Source organism: Tachypleus tridentatus, chromosome 13, assembly GCF_004210375.1.
Source record: "Tachypleus tridentatus isolate NWPU-2018 chromosome 13, ASM421037v1, whole genome shotgun sequence".
Lineage (NCBI taxonomy): Eukaryota > Metazoa > Arthropoda > Merostomata > Xiphosura > Limulidae > Tachypleus > Tachypleus tridentatus.
In genome coordinates, this window is record NC_134837.1 from 41,035,554 (window position 1) to 41,055,641 (window position 20,088).

The following is a 20,088-nucleotide window of genomic DNA, read 5'->3' on the forward strand; positions in this document are numbered from 1 at the left end:
TTTGCGCGAAATTAAAAACGAATCAAACAGCCAGGCCAACCCACGTTAAATCTGGATACCACATTTTAAAGTAAAACCGTGTATATATCAACATTAACAGCATTGGAGCAAGCAAAATGTTACTGCACAGTTTGTTGATGAAAAACTAAATTTCGAAGATATTGTGAAACTAACGAAAAACTACACGACTTTAAGAAAGTTTAAAAAAATACTTGTCATTGTTTAAATTGTCAAAAAATAAATCCGAGAAACTTCACAAAACGCTTACTTATTACAAAATATTACTAGCAATTACAAAGGTAAATTGCGTGTAAGTTAAAATTTACGTTTAGAAACGTACCAGGATTATCGAAACGTAAAACAGCACTCTGAGTTACAGTTACCAATCTGGTTTTTCTAATAAAAGTTGTAAAATGATAATACTCTTCGTGGTACGAGTAATATTTAGTTATATTAATATAAGTTTCCCACGAATATTATTTTTGCTTATTAACCTCGATATCATGTATTTTTAACTTCCGCTTTAACCTAAAGTCATATGGGCTATCTACTATGCCCATTTTGAGGAAAAATTTTGAAACAAAAATGCATTATGTGAAATAAAAGTATGTTGTAGAACACTTAATTTCATAAAATATAATTCTAACAGTCACAGAAAACATATATTAGGTTGTAAGTATTTAGAAATAAATAACAAACAACAGTAACATCCGTTTTGAACAAGCTTGGTTTATTCCAACTATACATATTACAAAGATGTTTATTTTGTTTCTGATCTTACAAGTTGTTACACAAACAACCTTCAAGATGAGAAAAGGACACAAACTTTCAAATTAAAACTTACTAATAAAAAAAAGAGCGAAAACACCAGCAAAGGTGTAGTTATTGTGTAGCAGAAATGAAATTTTAACATGTGAATTGAAAATTTACTAAAATGAAAAAAAGGATAAATCAATAACCATTCTCGTGCATTACTGCGATTAAATTCCACGTTATAATAAAGTTAGATTTAACTTTGGATCACCGAGATCTATCGTTTACCCAATTCTCATCAAAGTGGCAAGTTTAAGGAATAAAACCCTAAACAAATAGTTCATTCGCAAGTGGTATTATTCAGGTTAGATTTTAAAAGCTGACTAGTCTACGAGATAAAAAAAAAACCAAAAAACTACCGATTTTTTCACAATACAAAAACTAAGAATGCTACTTACACCTAAGGAATAAAATAATGTCACAATTCCATTTTACAGAAAATACATTTAATTTAAAGATGTTATGATCACAATTACCATAACGTGTTATCTAACTGTGGTGACCATCCGTCTATAAATAATACTACTAATTAATGAGATAATTAGCCTTAACTATTACAGTTAACGAACCTAGTTATTCGACTTTAAGAACAATGAAACATCTTCATTTATTTAAAAAAAAACAACTATTAACAGCCAAGATAATTCTAGTTAAATACAATTACAACTTGAAATAAATTAAACCTTTAAAAATCTAGAATATCGTACTTTGATGTCTGTTACTAAATACATCAAATACGTATTTCTTAATCTGCTACAATCTTGAGAAAAGTACATCTGAATTGCACTATTAAGACAAACGTAATATTTCTTAAAAAGGAACCAAATGCATAACTTTGAAAATATATTTCAGTGTCACATAAACAAATTTAAAATTCTTTATCACTATATATGTAAAGTTTAAAATAGCAATCTTCACAATCATATATACCCTTTCGTAACTTTCATTAAACTACCTGTTTAGAACGATAAAAAATAAATTAAACTATCTTTAAGAAACTGGAAAAACTTTTCCGAGTTAAAAACTGTTGACAGATGAAAAAAGTTAATTTAACTTATGAAGTTTCCCACTTCATGTGGGTACAAGGCAGCTGAACAATGTTTCAAACATTGTAATATGAACGTTTTTATAATATACGAGCAGAAGTAATTCAGTAATAAGTATTTAACACTATTATATACAAGTTAATTCTACCAACCTAGGTTATATATGAAATTACTGAAATGCGATGGAACTAGTGGATTTTGGATAAAATACATTAACAGAACACACGTGTGATCTATAACAAATTTGATTTTCTGAAATGATTCTAACATTGTCTGAGCTACATGTAATAATATAAATTTATTTTAGCTCTCACTGACTAACTACTATACATCAATAAAAAAGTAAAATAAAAAAGAACATTTTCCAATTTCAAGAACTTTTTTTTCTAATAACTTCTCAAACCTCTTATCTTTTACTAAAATGAGCACATTTACAATGATGTGTTTACTGCTAATAAACATTGTATTCAGCTAAGAAAGGAGTAAAAAATGAAGTGTTCCCAATGAAAACCATAATCAAAATTATGTAACTGAACAACATAGTCTTATCCAACATGATTTTTATTTCATTATTGCCATAAACATTTAAATGTATAATATAGCCTGAAAATCACAGCCCAAAATTAATATAACTTGAAATATAGGTACATTGTAATACCCCTCATAGAAGGAACTGAAGACTGGAGAAACAGTTACACTAAACCTAACACAAACTGGCAAGTGCAGAGGAATTACTGCACAAACTTTACTACACATCTCTTCTCATCACTTTGAAATTCCAAAACATTCAAAACTGGTGATATGGTTTATTGCCAGATAGATAACTACATTATCAAATTTAAGATTATCCCAACGTGGTACATAAGAATCAGGTATACAAATATCTTAATTATAATTACACAAGCACTATTAAACCTTTTGTTGAAAAACTGAATAGTCATGACACATACAAATACAGAAAAAATTTTTAAATTAAAAGTTGTCCCTCTCCTAAATTTACACAGTTTTCTTAACTTTATTTATAACTTGACTATAAATCTGCAAATATATTTAAGTGTTCAAAAATTTGCTACTCAAAAAAAGAGGAAGGAGATATTTGAACTAAGTTTTTTGTAGGAGTTCCTTTATATTTGTTTGAAATTTTGAGACTGGGAAAGCATTCTTTCCTAAATACTTAAAAATTCAACATAAACATAAAGGGAAGATTTCTATTCAGTAATACTAATAATAATAATAAAAAACTCAGTCAGTGGTTTGGTAAAAGAATTTTGTGTCAAGTGTGGCATTCTACCAACATTTCTATGGTTATTTTTCATATTCAATTAAATAGATTTAAATTATTTCATTCACCACCACATTTTTCTACAGGAATAACAAAAATTGCCTGTTTTTTGTTTGATTGGCATTATTTGTATAGATAGTTAAAAAACTTGACCATTTACAAAATATCTAACATTACTGGATGCTTTACATGTAGTTACTATTTCTTTAAATATTAATCTTCAAGTTTGTTTTTTTGATTTACGTAGTTTTCCTCCAGATATCTCAACATATATCAATAATAACTTGTTGACATTCCATATCAAGACACAAAAGTAATTTATTAACTGCATTTCTGATTATCAGAGTATGATCTTAAAACAAATCACTCTCTTATCAAACAGCTTTCAATTAAGGTGTACAGGCCAAAATAAAACGTTTAGTTCCAAACATGTTAATTTTTTAATTACATTACCTAATTAATTCTGTAAAATTACACCTAGAAATTAGGTTAAGTACTTAAAACAAGAGTAATTTTCAAACCAGTTTTAAATACAAAATAAATTATAACATATGCCAAGTTTATTCCTCAGAAGAAAAATTTTGTTTCCATCAAATTTTATACCTGTTAATAAATATATATATATTATATATAAAAGAAAACTGCCCACACAAGGATTTGGAAAATAAGTTCAAAAACTTCTTTCTCGAGTACAGTTCCTCTTAATTGTGTCTCAGCAATACACACAAAATTGGGTCAAGAAAATACACAAGACAAAATATGGAAAGAAATTACTTTTTACAGGTTTTTTAACATATATATATATGATGTTTTTAAAACAACAAACTTGCCACTTTGACTTACTGTGGTAAAAAAGAAAACACTAATGTTTTTAAAAATGCAACAATGTTTATGTAGATTCAGAATCCAAAATGAACTGTGTTCAACTCTAAATACCCAAAAAGAACTGCTAAACATTTTCCAACAGCAGCCAAATGAAGAAGAAAGCCCATCAAAATCTCTGCTCCATGGATCAACGTGCAAATATACTGAAATGTAACCAAATGTTTTCACTACTGCTAAGGTCATACAGGACGAGTCACCTCAGGTATGTGTATATATACACACAAAAGGAAATACAGAATACTGATCTCTTCACTGTTGTATCACTACAAAAACAAGGTGTTAAAGGACTGGACTGTGCTGAAAAGGTATATAAACAAAAGATATGGTGCTATTTAATATATCTAACAAATTTCTTGCCTGGTCACAAGGAAGTTTGAATATCAAGTAATAAAAAAAAAAAAATCACATGAACAAACATGATCAACTCTTTCGAAACTAGTTGCCTACACAAGTTCACCTTTTAAGTACCAGATATTTGACACTTTTTTTTTTCCTTTTTACTGTTCTATAGTTAAGCATAAGAAAGTGAAAAAAATTAAAATATTATATTATTACTCTACAAATTATCATCACTAAATTTACACCTCAACCAGTAACTCTTCATGTGACTTCTACCTTGTGTATGTAACAAATATGATAGGTAAGTAACAATTTGGAGTTATATTACACTGTTTTTGTTGTTGTTGTGTATATTTTAAATTATGGCAAACCCTAAACACCTGAGATATTAAAAAATAATAATAATGTCAAACACTATCATTTACGAGTCACTATTAAAACACTGGTACACTCTTAGACTGATGGTGACATGACTAAACAGGAATATATGATGGCAACATCCTTGATACCATCCTCCTCGACGAGGAAACCATCTTCCTTAAGTTGATATCACGTGCCCCATGAATGTGCATTCAATAATTTTAAAAGGCATAAATATATTCATAAGCTCCACTAATATTTCACCTAGTTTTGATAACTGACATTTATACTTTTATTATACACATAGATGATTTAACAGCTTCTCACTTTTGACTTGGAGGCATTTATTGAAGAAATAACTGAGCAAGAAGATTAACTGCACCACGTGGCCAACATTTGTAACTCTATTTTTGAATTCCTTGCAAGTACTTGTCCTTTTAAATCTTGAAAAATATACATTATAGATGTTCTTAACTAAGCCTTCGTATTAAACACTTCTGTTTATCTAGTAACATCACATAAGTTAACTAATTGCTGAAAGAAGAGATAAAAATGAGAAATCAAGCATCTGTTTTCCTGCTGACCATCCGACAGGGCCTAGTTCATCTGTTTATAATGACTGGGGACACTACAAATGGACAAATCAACTATACTTCTGCTGTTTGCAAGGGTATTGCAACAACACTTTCCTTAGATTCAGAAGGAGAGGTATGCAATAGCACAGCTTCTTGCTCAGGGCTACAGGCATCGGAGAGTCATTTCTGTCTTCCTGGCTTCTTTTTCTTCTTCTTAAAGAAGCAGCAGCATCTATAAAGTGAAAAATAATGTAAGTCAATGGAACTAAAACACTAACAACTGATTTCATCATTTTGAGAAAAACAGCTTTTGTCAAGATGACTTTATCATTGGAATAAAGATATTTCTTGGCACAACTATAGGAATTCTTTTCCATGTAAAAAGTTTTTGTGTTGCTAAATAATGGGTCTATTTGTGTAACAAGTAAAAAATAATATTAAATGTTATATTTTCAATTGCCATAAGGGTTGTAGGTGTTACATTTTATAAATTAAAGTATGAGATGATAAAAAATAAATCATTTTTTCATCCATAGAGAGAGAGTTAAGCCTTTTGCTCAAAAACAGCAATACTAAATCCATTCTTTACAAGTTGTAAACAAAATACTTAAAGCTACCCTATTACAAAAATTTTTTCTCAAATACAGGCTAACAAAATCAATGATCTTTAAACACCTTTCATTTCCTTTTCTGGTTTAATGTGTCCTTTGGATTAAAAACAACACTATCTTCTGGCCATGCTAGCACTTTTCAGTTGTTATATACAAATTACAACATAATTAGATAACAATAACTTGCATCTTTAAATAAACATTTTCACCCATGGCAAAAACCAGAAAAATACTTCCTCTTTACAAAATATTAATTTAGTAATGAAGCTACCTGTCAAATAGCTTCATTTTCATTAAGTTTATATTTCTTTGTTACCTTATTAGCTCAAAATATAGAGAAGGATGAGCTTATGATTTAATGGGTTGTTCCAGCTTGTTTCTACAGTGGATAAATGTTTTGACTTCAGGTCTACCTAAAGAAGGATTTGATATACAACCCGAAACTTTGTCCCATGTTATACACAGGCAGAAGCAAGTCCATTAAAACTAAAACTCTACACTACCTAATAAACCAAAGAAACGTCTGACACAAAAAATTTTGACCGTTTTTCATTGATTGGTTCAGAAAAAAAAGAAAAGAAAATAGCAATATTGTTCACAATATACTTTCATCAAGTTTTTATTTTAACATTTATATTTCATGTATGTTTAAAAATTTTGCCAAACATGAGCACATCTAAATGAAATAAAGTAAAAAAAAATATTTAAAATCACTAAGATTCTTTTAGCTAAAACCTATGGAAATTAATGGAAAGAAAATGGATACATTTGTGAATTTCCTGTGTTTTAGTCTATGTCTTGTAACAGATTCACACAAAAACCTTCATATAGTCTCTCAAAAGTTTAACAAAAATTTTTGAGGTGATTTTTAGAGATGAAAGTTCACAGTTTAATATCATATTATTATATTCAGTGATTAAGTTCTGAAGTTTCCATAGTATGAATCTAACAGATAAGTTCTAACTCTCCTCTTCAAATCTGCCAAGTACATATACATTTACCACTGCTGCAAGCCATAGATTAGATACCAAAATCTTAATGTCAACTTTTCTTTTTTAAAGCTATGCATAAAAAAATTCATACTTTAGCAAATTTCAGAACTACATAAACTAGGCATTAGCTAATATACTTAAACCCACAGATCATATTTTCCTTAAATAATACAGAAAATTTCAAAAGAAAGAGAAGTGGTAGTCTAGTTGTAATTACCAAAACTGTAGGTTAGGTTATGTTAAAGATAATATATATTGGAAGTTTAAGGCCTATACTTCTATCACTCTTAGAAAAACAATGCGATAATTTTATCAGACACTGTTCAATGTACACTATTAAATAACAAAAAGCAAACTTGTTTACATGTATCACTGGCAGAAATGTGTGTAAAGACTGAATTCATTTTTTATTGTAATTTGTTGGAAGAATTTTGGAAAAAATAAAAAAATGAATAATTTCATATCTTCATATTCTGTGTTTTCCATTGGATAATACTGATCACTTTTACAGTGCACCAAAAAATGTTACTCTTTGATGTATACTTCAAACTCTGCTCAAGCAGCTAACGGTTGAATGAGAGCACAAAAAAACAAACACAATAATAAGTTTTACTTACTTAGTTTCTGAAACTATCTCCACTTCTGCTGGAGCTGTTATAAGGGTATTTGAATGACCTGTAGTAGGATCATCATTTGCTAGTTCACCATTTGTTGAGCTCACAACCTGAACCGACCCATGACGATCAGCTGGAGTAAGATGTCCACTCAGTAGATTTGGCACCGATTGTCTAGGTTGTTCACTCCAAGCTGTTGTTCTCTGATGATTCCCCTAAATCATATTTTCAACAATGAATTTCTCTGTTTTACTTTTTGAATGCTGTTAGTTGTACAGAAGAATACTTTTTAAGGTTTTCAAAATAAATACCTTCCACTTATAACAGGAATATTATGAGAATATAAACCAAAATGCTGAAATAAAAAAAAATTTACTCACTTCTAGAAAAAATATTCCAAGCACTTGAGCCTGTCACTTCTTACAAAGACGACATTAAGTACCACGAAGTGAGTTAAACTAGAAAACTAAATTCTGTATTGTGTTGCACGTTTTACATTTTTAAAATTGAAAGACCTCAGGCTAGTGTGCCACCTGTTTCATGGAAAAACAGTCACAAGCAAATCTGGATATTTTTAAGTCTTGTTAAGAAGCACAAATAACAGATAATTTAACATGTTTTGACAGCCTCACTAGTGTGCAATCAAATTCTGTTAAAGTAAGTTACAGAATAACTGTATGTAAATAAACAAATTAATGTTACAGATTCTATTTAGAATGATTATTGAAACAAGATTTACAGTAATTACACTGGTAAAAAAAAACGAAAAAAGAAAGCAGCAAACCACAATAAAATTATCTTATGTCCAACACTCTCATGAAATGGATACACGTAATTCAATATAAGAGGACCACAGCATAATATCTTTACCAAAGTCAGCAATAAATATATATAATAACGGTAATAATTAGAAAATTCAAATATTCATATATATACAAACAATTAAATTACCCTTGTATTTGATGTGATATGTCTCTCTCTGTTAGGTGAAACTATTACTTCTTGTCCTGTCTGGAGTGAACCCACAGGAGTTGACTAAAGAAAACAAAACATGCAAGATCAACAAAAATTCTATTCAGTGCAAATTTTCAGTTTAAAGCTCTATGGTAAACTTCAAAACTTGTGCAACTAAGTTAATAACTACCACACAAACGTCAAAACAGTTGAAAAAAATTAAGATTTTGTAAAGTTAACTCCAATACATTCAACACAGATATATATATATACAAATAAAAATTTGTAAACATTTCTTTTAGTTTGCTAAGAACAGAATTAATGCATACTGAAAAGTAAAGTTTTAGAAAGTACTAAAAATGTTTTCTAATATTAAGAAACAAATTAAGATATTTTTCTTTAAAGATTCCAGAAAGGATAAGTATTTTAATAGCAATCAAGATTGTACTGAAAACTTTAAGAAAATACAGGTTACTTAACAGCATAAAATAGAGATTTGTCATTGATAATAAGTGAAACCAATACTAGCTGAAGGGTGTTTTATCTTTACATAAAAATAATCCATATTACTAGAAAAACAAGGCTATTTCACACTAATGCATAACACTCCCTAATGTAGTTTTATCAAGATTATATTCTCTCTTTAATTAATGCTTTAAGTCTGTAATGCCATATTAGCATACCAAGTCTTGCAATAATGAATTGATATAGGGATAAATTAACAGGTTTAGGCTGAATAATTACTTAATCATAAAATCAACATTTAATGAAATTATAGAAAAAAAATAATTGTTGAGTGAAACTGGCACACCACTCTTGCCTCAAGCAATACTAGAAACAAATTAAGAAAATATTCTTGTTCTAATTCAGAAAAAAAACTCAAAAAATATTTTAAATCATGGTTAAACAGTGGCACATTACATGTAAATAGATAAATAAAAGCCTTGGGGTATTGCAGCTTATAACAACTGAAAAAATGGAAACACTCATAGTAACCCATTGTTTGATACTATAGCTAGTAATACTAAATGAATTCATTTACAACTAGCTTTGATTCTATTTATTTCAGGAGAGACTAGAAAATAACCCTGCTGTGTCATAAGAGACATTTTGCTTTTTTGTAACTTGAATTTTTAGTGGGCATAAACTGTAAAGTATACATCAGCACATTCAAATATTAATTTGTCAAAATAAAATGTTTATCTGCTTCACAAAAAAGTTATTTTTGTTCAGAATATTATAAAAAATAAAAATATTACACAATTTTCTTCTAAAATATATCATTTACTTTCTAAATATTAAAAAGATAAACCATACATTCACTTCAGAAATTACTAGATATTAGCTGTACCACCTTAAAATTCAGTTAATTGGTATATCTGTACATTTAAAACAACGTAATTAAAATTGCATTTAGAAGATTATTATTAGAAGATCTGTTTAAGCCAAAAATATAATGACGAATAACAAGTCTGTTTGGCCTAAAGTACCTTGGAAAAAATGTAAAAAAGTATGTTTATGGGTATACTGGGATAACCATAACACAATCAGAAATGATATTTTATGAGAAGTTAATGTTACAATATATCATTTTGTCATTTACTACACATATCAATTGCTACACTTCAACCACAAATAATTTACCACTTCAAATGTTAATTAAAGCTATAACCATGGAAGCATCAGTCATTCTACTTCAACTATAGGGTCAAATGAAGATCAATGATTTTTGGTACAAGAGAACTCTCTGAGAAAGATATAACACTGTTTCAAATTCACTGGTGGTATTTATTTTGTATTTATTAACCTAATGTGTAAAAATCTAACATGAAGAAATAATTACTTGGAAACAATACCAGCACTACACAGGAGGTATGAAAGCTATATAAGCAAGTATATTTCTTTTTTTAATGCAGGTTGTTCTGAAGGGTTCTACATGCAATTAATTTTTATTTTACATTTATACAAACCTTTCTGGATTTTGACTGATCTATGTCGGATGGTAATGCATATCTCAACTGACGCAGCTGAAGAAAGTTTGGAGGCTTATGAATAAGAGACAGAAACAATAATGAAAAACATCGTACGTGAACATGCACCAACTGTACAAGATGCAAATACACAAATATTTCATGCTAGACATCAACCCATCACTTGCTATTACTTGCATGAAACTGAAAACACTTCTTCCAAGCAATCTAGTAAATGCATGCAAGTTTTAATATCATATACTCGGTTAATCATTTCAATACAATAACGTTTAATAATATAAAATCTTAGTGATACAAGTCGCTTACTAACAGTACAACTTATGGTTGTATTTATTTATGATTTAAATATCAAAAAAAGGAAATATAAGGTGTGTTATAACAGTACATACACGTGTATACATTCTGAGAAATAAAAAGCGTAATGTATGTGTATATTTTTATGGTTAATTCCTATGACATTTTATAGTGTGAATATAATTATTAATAAAAACTTCTAAGTAAAGAAAAATGTATGAACATCTATTAAACACAACATATCTGCTATATCTAATAATATTTGCGTGGCCTTTTTCCCAATACCAGTGCTCTTCATATCACCTTGAATGCAACAGAAATAGTGATGGTTGAGAAGCAACCTCCATGAGAATAGCAATTATAGTGTGAACTAGATTAAGTTGGTGAAGTATAACTTCCATTAACTTTATTAATGTTGCCACACATCAGTATCAGGTACAGATTGGTTTGTTACTCTTATAGTAGTCAATACGTTATTGGGAAGAACCAGCTTTAACTAGAAGTTTCAAACTGTAAAACACAATGAAAATTAATGTGCGTTTTTTCAGAAACTATACAAATGCCATTCTGATGCACTCAGTCTAGTGTGTGTGTGTGTGTGTGTGTGTGTGTGTGTGTGTGTGTGTGTGCGCGCGTGCGTGTGTGTAAAAGACAGACATCAAATGCATTAGTTCACCAGTAAAATTACATTTTAGGTTTTCATAAACTCCCACGTGATTATTATTCCCATTTTAAAGTAAAGCAACAGTTTAACATATCTAAAACTAGAAAGTATGGCTGCAGTTCTAACCTTATTAAATGTGGCATGCTGAAAAGAACAATCATTAACTTTTAAGTTAAAACAACTTTCTTCACATTTTCTATGATAATTTGAGCACACATGACTAACAAAATTCAAATATTAATGTTTTTATTGTTTTGTGATAAATTTGATAAAACATGTAGATATTAGTTGTAAACTTAACATTCTCATTTTTTGTTATTTTCTGCATTATATCCAAACAAGAAGAACCAAAAACATAAACCCACTGAAATATTTTGAAGAACTGACATGCACTGAATATACCATTTCTGTTTTCTGAAATATCTCTCTACCAAGCCTTAATCTTAAATCTAGAATGTTAATAAACTGAAATAAATCACCTTAAACATTACTTTAATAAACCACTAAGAACAGACAGGATTCACTAAAGATAGATTTTGTAAACTAAAGAAACAATATGCTAGTTTGAATAAATGTTCAAGTTACATACTCGCTTCCTGTGAAAACTAAGAATTCCAGTACAACTTTTCTCAGACAACATGATAAACTGTTTAATTTGTTCCCTGAATGACTCCTCATGCACAAAATGAGCTAAACAGACAAATCAGAGACCCTACTGTAATATAATAAAATACAAGAAACCATACTCATTTTGAACCATGATAGACGGAAATCAACCAGTTTGCAACAAAAGCCACTTGAGCCAGCTAATTTTAAGCAAACACTAGAATTGCTTGTTATTCTTATAATGCACTCACTCAGTGAAAGTGTGCTTGATAGCATCACATCTCAACTACTAGGATCTCTATTCTGGTCATACTCTGACCAAAATAATAAAATTCACCATTTTTCATCATATTCTACAATACATTTAAGGTGATCATAAATTTTGACAGAAGCATTTACAGATGATGAAAAAATTATTAACAATATACTAAATTGCAACTGATAAAGTCTTATGGATTACAAAACACCTGTCGAAAAGAAAAATAACTGAAAGAAAAATTTAAAAAACAAACATAATATTAATTTTTTGTGTTACAAAAAATGGTATTGCCAAATTAAGCTTACAAACTGATATAAAATTTGAATTCTTAAGGAATTTGGGTATACAGTGCCTTGCAAAAGTATTCGTCCTTCCTGCAATGTTTCCACATTTTGTTGTCTCCTGAACTTGCAATCATAAAACTTCCAAATGGGATTTTATACTTAGAATCTACATGATCTAGTCGCAACTGAGAAAGATACAAAAAATTGTTGATATTATACAAGTAACATATATTTTCAGTTGAATAAATATCTAACCCATTTTTTACAGAAACCTTATATCAGTTCAGGTTAAAAAGGTTGCAAAATCACTGTAATGGTCTTTGATTACACATCTAAGTGGTTAACTTGACTTTAGACTAATTGCATCTGGCCAAGCCACAACTCACATAGTAATATGACAAACTAACCATGGAGATCAAGGAACTTTCCACACAAGTGAGGGATAAAGTAGTAGGGGGACACAGATCAGGAGAAGGTTGCAAGAAAACTTCAATGTCATTGTACAATGTTCATTAAGAAGTCACTACCCAGCTCAGGCCACCCTTTAAATGTCATCAGCCAGGCACAGAGAAAACTGGTTAGGGATGCCATTATGAAGCCAACAGTGAATTTGAAAGGTCTGCAAATGTTTCATGTCTGAGGTGGAAGTCAGTTTTCATACATTTACAATATTCCAGTCCCTAAATAAAGCTAGTTAGTATGGGCAAGTAGCAAAAAAGAAGCCATTACTAAAAACAGAATAATCCTAAAACTTGTATGTAGTTTGTGTCAAGACATAAATGATACTGCAGATATATTTGTTTGTTCAGAATTAAACACAAAGCTACACAATGGGCTATCTGTGCTCTACCCATTATGGGTATCTAAACCAAGTTTTCAATGGTGTGAGCCAACAGACATACTACTGTGCCTCTGGAGAGCTTTCAGATAAAAGGCAAAAGGTTTTATGGCCAGACAAGACAAAAACTGAGTTTTTTTGGTCTAAATACAAAGTATTATATCTGACACAATCCAAACACAGTATATCACCCAATCAACACAATACCAACTGTCAAACGTAATGGTGACAGCATCATATTACAAGTGGGTTGGTTTGTGTTTTATGGCACAAAGTAGCTTGGCTATCTGCATCAAACATCTGGTAAAAAGTTTATATTAAAATTTGTAAAAGGAAATTAAGGTAAAAGAAAACAAACTTTAAAAAAAACAACAAAGAAACACAAATAGCATGAAACCAATGTTTCCATCCAGTCTACAAAGTTAAGAGAAAAACTACAGTAATACAAGTTGTAAAGGACTTTCTGTAGCATAATTATAATTGTCATAACTCACCAGGAAAACTAATAGGTAAGTACAAAAACTACCATCAGTCACCTGAAGTTGGCTTTTCCAATCCTGGTTCTGAGTTATTGGATGTTATGGCCATTTTAAGAAAGTAAAGTAATAAAAGTTTTAAAAGACTTGAAGCAAAATTTTAATAACTCACCAGAATGACTAATGGCTAGTCAAACAGGTAGTTCAAACAGCAGCATTAATCACCCAAAGTTGGCCTTTCTAGTCCTAGTTTTGAGTATTTTGATATTATGACCATTTTCTAATTTCAAATCGAACAAGATGGACTTTGATTCTTAAAAGGGAATCACATTAAAAAAAATCTAATGTATAAATTAAAACTTAAATGGCATTAAAAAGAGTAATGGCCTTTAAAAAACTAAAAACATTTCCAAGGTGGACAGTGTCACCATCACAAATAACACTGTCTAACATTATGGACAAACCTTGAGACAAAACATGTTTAAAATGGTGCCATTGTTGAGAGTCATAACGATGGCAAGAAAGTAAAATGTAGCTCATTGTGACCTGAGTGTTATACATTGGTGCATCAGTTCCAGATAAAAGAAAACTATAAGTTAAAAAACTGTGACCAATGCATAGTCTAGTTAAAACAACTTCCTCTTTCCAATCTTTACAGAAGCAAGATGGCCGAAGTCCAATGAAGCTTGTTTTCATGATGCTCACTCCAAGTCAACTGCCAGCTGGCACGCAGCCGAGCCTTGAATACAGGACCATAGTCCATGTATAGAACAGGCACAGCAGTGATAGTGCCAGAGCAGATAGATTTAGCTGTGGTGTCAACAAGTTCATTCCTGCAAATACCAATGTGGCCCAGTACCCAAAATCACTGGATAGAAGTAGATGTTAAAGAGAAATAAGCCAGTAAGTTTTGACTATTAGCAAGAACAGGGTGTGAGCTAACATGAAGCGATTCCAGGGCCAGTAGAAAATTAAGTGAGTCAGTATAAATAGCACAGTTTGAGTACTGCTTAGTTTCTATGTGATCCAGGGCAAGAGAAATGGCATACAGTTCAGCAGTGAACACAGAAGCTGTAGAAGGGATTCTGCGTGCAACCACCGAACCACAACAAACCATGGCAGAGCCCACACAGTCACCAGATTTTGAACCATTTGTATAAATAGGAATGGAAAGATGGTTCAAAAGATCTTCATCAAATAACAGACAATATTTCCAATCGGGAGTGTTTGCTTTTCTCAGATGATTTAAAGGTAGGTCACAACTGGGGACTGTAATAAGCCATGGTGGGATGGGCTGACCAGTGGATACAGCAATATCATCCAAGGACAGACCCAATTCATCCAACTGTGCCTGGATATGACAGCCAAAAGGAGCAATGGCAGATCATCTGTTCTGAAAAAGTATGGACAACCAAGGAAGGAAAACACAACCCAGGTGGGATGCTTTGGTAAGGAACGAAGTTTCCAAGCATATAGTATTGGCAGTTGCAAATGGCAGAGGTGCAAAGGTTTGTGAGACCATGTATAAGCTCTGAACTGGAGAAGTGCAGAAAGCCCCAGTACAGAGCCAAGTCCTTGATTACAAATGGGGTTTAGCATCTTTATGCTCAAGGTTCTGGCAGAGCTATGGACCAGTAATCCATTGTCAAGTTTCAATTGAATAAATGCACGATATGTCTTTAGCATAGAACATTGACCTGCTCCCGAAGTGGTGAAAAAGAGGACATGTAGGAACTTCAGTGCTCTTGTTCTTGTACATTTGACCCATAGCTGCTTGATGCGTGGTATAAAGGACAGCTTACAGTCAAACATAATCCCCAAGAACTTTGTCTCAGGGACCACAGGCAGCACAACTTCACTGATATGGAGTTCATGATCAAGGTGAATACCCTGGTGGCAGCAAAAGTGCATGCAAACAGTTTTAGAGAGAGAGAAGTTAAAGCTGTTTGCTGTGGTCCACTTCAGTAAACAACTGAGGGCAGTCTGTAGCTGCCACTCAATATACTTCATGTTCGACAACTGACATGAGATGTGAAAGTCCTCGACACAGAGGCCATTTGCAACAGTGAAAGGGAGTTGGTTCAGTGATGGCATTAATCTTTATACTGAAAAGTGTGACACTCAAAACACAGCCCTGAGGGACTCCATGTTCCTGTAAAAAAAATGGGCAAGTGCTGAACCCACAAAAACTCGGAATCTCCTGTCCATTAAAAATTTTTAATAAAAATGGGCAAATGGCCATGTAACCCATTGATGTGGAGGTCTCGCACAATTCCACACCTCCATGTTGTATCATTAGCCTTCTCAATGTCAAAGAATATTGATAAAAGATATTGTTGTTTGAGAAAAGCTTCTCTATTGACGTTTCAAGTTGAATCAGGTGGTCCACGGTGGAGAGCTGACATCGTAACCCACACTGGGTGGGCTAGAGGAGGTTGTTTGATTCCAGGAACTAAACAAGACAAGCATTAACCATCCTCTCTAAGGTCTTACATAGACAGCTCATGAAAGCAATTGCATGGTAGTTTGAAGGAATCTTGGGATCCTTCCCAGGCTTAGAGAAAGGTAGGACAATAGCCTGGTGCTGGGCATCAGGAAAAACATTCTCCTGCCAGATCCAATTAAAAACAACTAGAAGGATAGCAAGAGAAGCAGGAGACAGATGGCACAGCATTTTATAGTATACATCACCAGGTCCAACTGATGTACTGCCAGATCGATGAAGGGCCAGTTTGAGTTCCACCAGTGTAAAGAGACAATTATAGCCATAGAGACAATCAGTTTGAAAGGAAAGAGGTGATTGCTCTGGCCAAGTCTTGATGGCTAAAAGGTGGAGGAAGAAGCAGAAGTGCTAGATACCAGACAAAAGCTTTCACCTAGAGTATTGGCGATACTCCGGGTATCAGCTACTTCCTGGCCATCAAAGAGCAAGATTGAGAGGGGGAATAATATTGCCCACTGACCTTTCAAATCTTATCCCATATAACTTTGGAACTGGTGGTAGAGGATATGCTGGTTGTGAACTTAATCCAAGATTCCTTCTGGTTTTGAAGTCTTACCTACCGAGCATGTGCATGGGACTGCTGGAAACTGATGTGGTTCGAGAGTGTGGGATATCTATGTAAAGTATACCAGGCCCATTTTTGAGCCTTCTGTGCCATGTGGCAGGCAGGATTCCACCACGAATGAGGATATCATGGAAAACGTGTTGAGGGTTTAGGAATAAATTGAGCAGCTGCTTGTATAATACAGTCAGTTACTACTGCCACACAGTCATCTATTGATGACTTACAGCACTTCCCCAGAGAGGATGATGTCTATTAAAGTTCCCCAGGATTAAAAGAGGAGACAGCAACTGTTCAATGAGAGCATCAAGGTATGACTGATCATAGGTCTCTCCAGGCAACAGGTAAAGAGAACAAACAGTGATGGTATGACCAAAGGAAACACAGATGACCTCCAAGGGTGTGTCAAATGATAAAGACAGGGTGGGCACATGATGATCAAACAACAGTGCCACCCCTCCATGCACTCTCCATCACACAGCCTGTTATTTCTGTACAAAGAAAACCCTCGAAAGGTGACTGCATCGGCAGGTTTAAGAAATGTTTCCTGAAAGGAAAGACATACAGGATGGTAGAAAGCAATCAGTGTTTTGATGTCATCCAGATTAGAATGTAAATCTTGACAGTTCCATTCTATCAAGATGGCCACTTTTATTTATGTACAGGCAAATTGGGTGTCTTTACTGTCTTTATACCAGGGAGGTCTATCGACCTCATGGATCCTGCCTTTGGTTGATTGGGTATGTCTTTGTCGTTGGAAGAAGATTCCAGTGAATGAGGACATGAACAAATAATTGTTTTGCATCTTAGGGTGGGAGAAGATGTATCAGAGGAAATGATTGTACCTAGAACCAAATGAAGTGGATCTTGGGATTTGTTGGAATGTATGCAAGGGACAGAAATAGGTGTTGAAATTGATTTATCAACTTTTTTAACCATGGAGATCAAAAGACTTTTCATTTGTTTTGAGAACAATTCTTTTGGAGGTACAGAGAGATCTGTCTGCACTCCCACTGTAGTAGTGGAATGAAGTGCAGCAGCATATGTCCGAGATGAAGTGGTGGACAGCAACTTTCAAGCCTCAGGATAAGTAATGTTATGAATCGTTTTCAAACACTGCACCTCTTTTTCTTGAAACCATTTAGGGCAAGAACAAATGTATGACAGGTGAGAGCTATTGCAACTGATGCAATGAGGGTCCATTTCACATTCATAGGCATCATGGTCCTTGCCACCACAATGAGCACATGTCAAAGATCCACAACATAATGTCTCTGAGTGACCGAACCGCTGACACTGGAAACATCGGAGAGAGTTTGAAATGTATGGCCATAACCTGCAATTAAGGTAACCTGCCTTGATGGTGGAAGTTGTGATGTAAATGTTAGTATGAGGATATTGATCAGCAATGTAATTTCATCTTTGTGAGTGGATACGCCTCACTGCAGAAACTCGTTGACTAGAGAAACCAGCAAGAATCTCTGACTCAGGAATGTTCTTCAAATCCATCTCAACAATAACTCCTCGTGATGAATTCAAAGTAGCACGAGGTGTTACCTTAACAGGTATATCCCCAATCACCTTTGAATGCAAGAGGAGTTCGCTGTGTTGAGATGTGGATGTTTCCATCAATATGTCACTAGATCGAAGCTTCTTTACTGACTCTAGATGCAGCAAGTTCCTCTAGTCCCTTCTAAATGAAAAAGTGAGACATTTACCTTAAAGGTTTGCTCAAAAGAGAATGTAGGATGAGAAAATGAGGTACAACAGGTGTTACAGATGTTGAAGATTGCTGCTCAAAATCTTCAAGATGTGGTCATTAACCTATGAATTGTTTTGTTTCACTATTTTATTTAAGTTTTTATTTGGAGGATCCATAATAAAAAAAGGAATATTTTGGTGCCCACAAACCCAACCCACCATGGAGCCCTACAAGGGGACACACTACAATATCAAACATGGACACTGCAGCAATACCAGGGTTTCGTGAGCACTATACTCAAACACCAGCATCAGATACAATGTCCACAACACCTGTTGAGAACATCCAACACTGGTACTTGGAATGACCCTAACCCAAGTGGACCAGCCGACTCAGGGGCGCCACTCCAAGGCTGCCCATCTATAGGAATTCAAGGCCAAAGTGGTGTGTTAGAATTGGACCCCTCAACCACTAGATTCTTCTCCTCACCTTCATGTGTCGCCACACATGGCAAGCACATGGGTGGATGTTTAGATCCCAGAGGAGGTAAACTGAAAGAATAGAACCTTCCCTGGGAGGTCCCCCTCATCACGTACAGGAATCCACACCAAAGGGTCATGTTATAAGAATGCTTCTCATCAGCAGGGACTGGAAAGCTTGTCAGGGTAAAAAGAAGATGGATGGTGCAAAATACAGACAAATCCTAGGAGAAAAATTGTGAGTCAAGAATCTAAAATTGGGTCAAAATTCCACAATTCAACATGACAATGAACCAAAGTACAAAGCCAAAGCCACAATGGAATGATTTTTAAAGGACAAAGTTAATGTCCTGGAGTAGTCCAGTCAACATCTTGACTTTGAATCCAATGGAAAATTTATTGCAAGACAAAGAATGCAGTTCCTCAACAATTCTCAACGAACTTGTCAGAAATGGAACAACTGTACCAAGAAAAAGGGCAAAAAGTACACCATCTCATTCTGAATAGCTGGTATAGACCTATCATAAAGAAATCAGAGCAGTAATTGCTGCCAAAGGTGTTTCTATAAATTAGCAAGTTTTAATTTATACATTTTCTTTGCAAGTTTTGTTGACATTTAACCACCATCACAAACAACAGTATCAAGTTCAATGATTAGAGTTTTGAATAAAAACAAGTTCATAAAAGAGATTGTTTATATTACATGTATTTCATCAAACTCTAACATTACTGACAGAGGGTGAATACTTTTGCAAGTCCCTGTAGACCATGAACACAAGAAAATACAACATAGTAAAGTAAAAAGCTAAAAGATCTACATAAGGAGCTAGAATCAAATTACAAAACAACATTATTAATATTATTATTAATATTGGAGCTCAAGACATTCTATTACTAAATAAGACGGTAATTATATCCTAAGAAATTTTTTTTTCATACTGTTCACTCAGTCTGATAAA

The 20,088-nt window shown here is 32.9% G+C and overlaps 1 protein-coding gene across 4 annotated transcripts in view; it reads right to left on the reverse strand.

The window, feature by feature from the left end:
- Window positions 1-713: 713 nt before the first annotated feature.
- Window positions 714-20,088, reverse strand: part of LOC143240336 (casein kinase I-like) — a 50,078-nt gene continuing 30,703 nt past the window's right edge. For 2 of the 4 annotated variants that reach the window (XM_076482597.1, XM_076482598.1), the window contains 3 exons: window positions 8,469-8,552; window positions 7,521-7,732; window positions 714-5,532 (listed from right to left, as the gene is read on the reverse strand). In XM_076482597.1, the coding sequence (XP_076338712.1) occupies window positions 5,481-5,532; window positions 7,521-7,732; window positions 8,469-8,552 (348 nt within the window). In that variant the 3' untranslated portion in view covers window positions 714-5,480. The other 2 variants (XM_076482596.1, XM_076482599.1) reach the window with 2 other exon arrangements.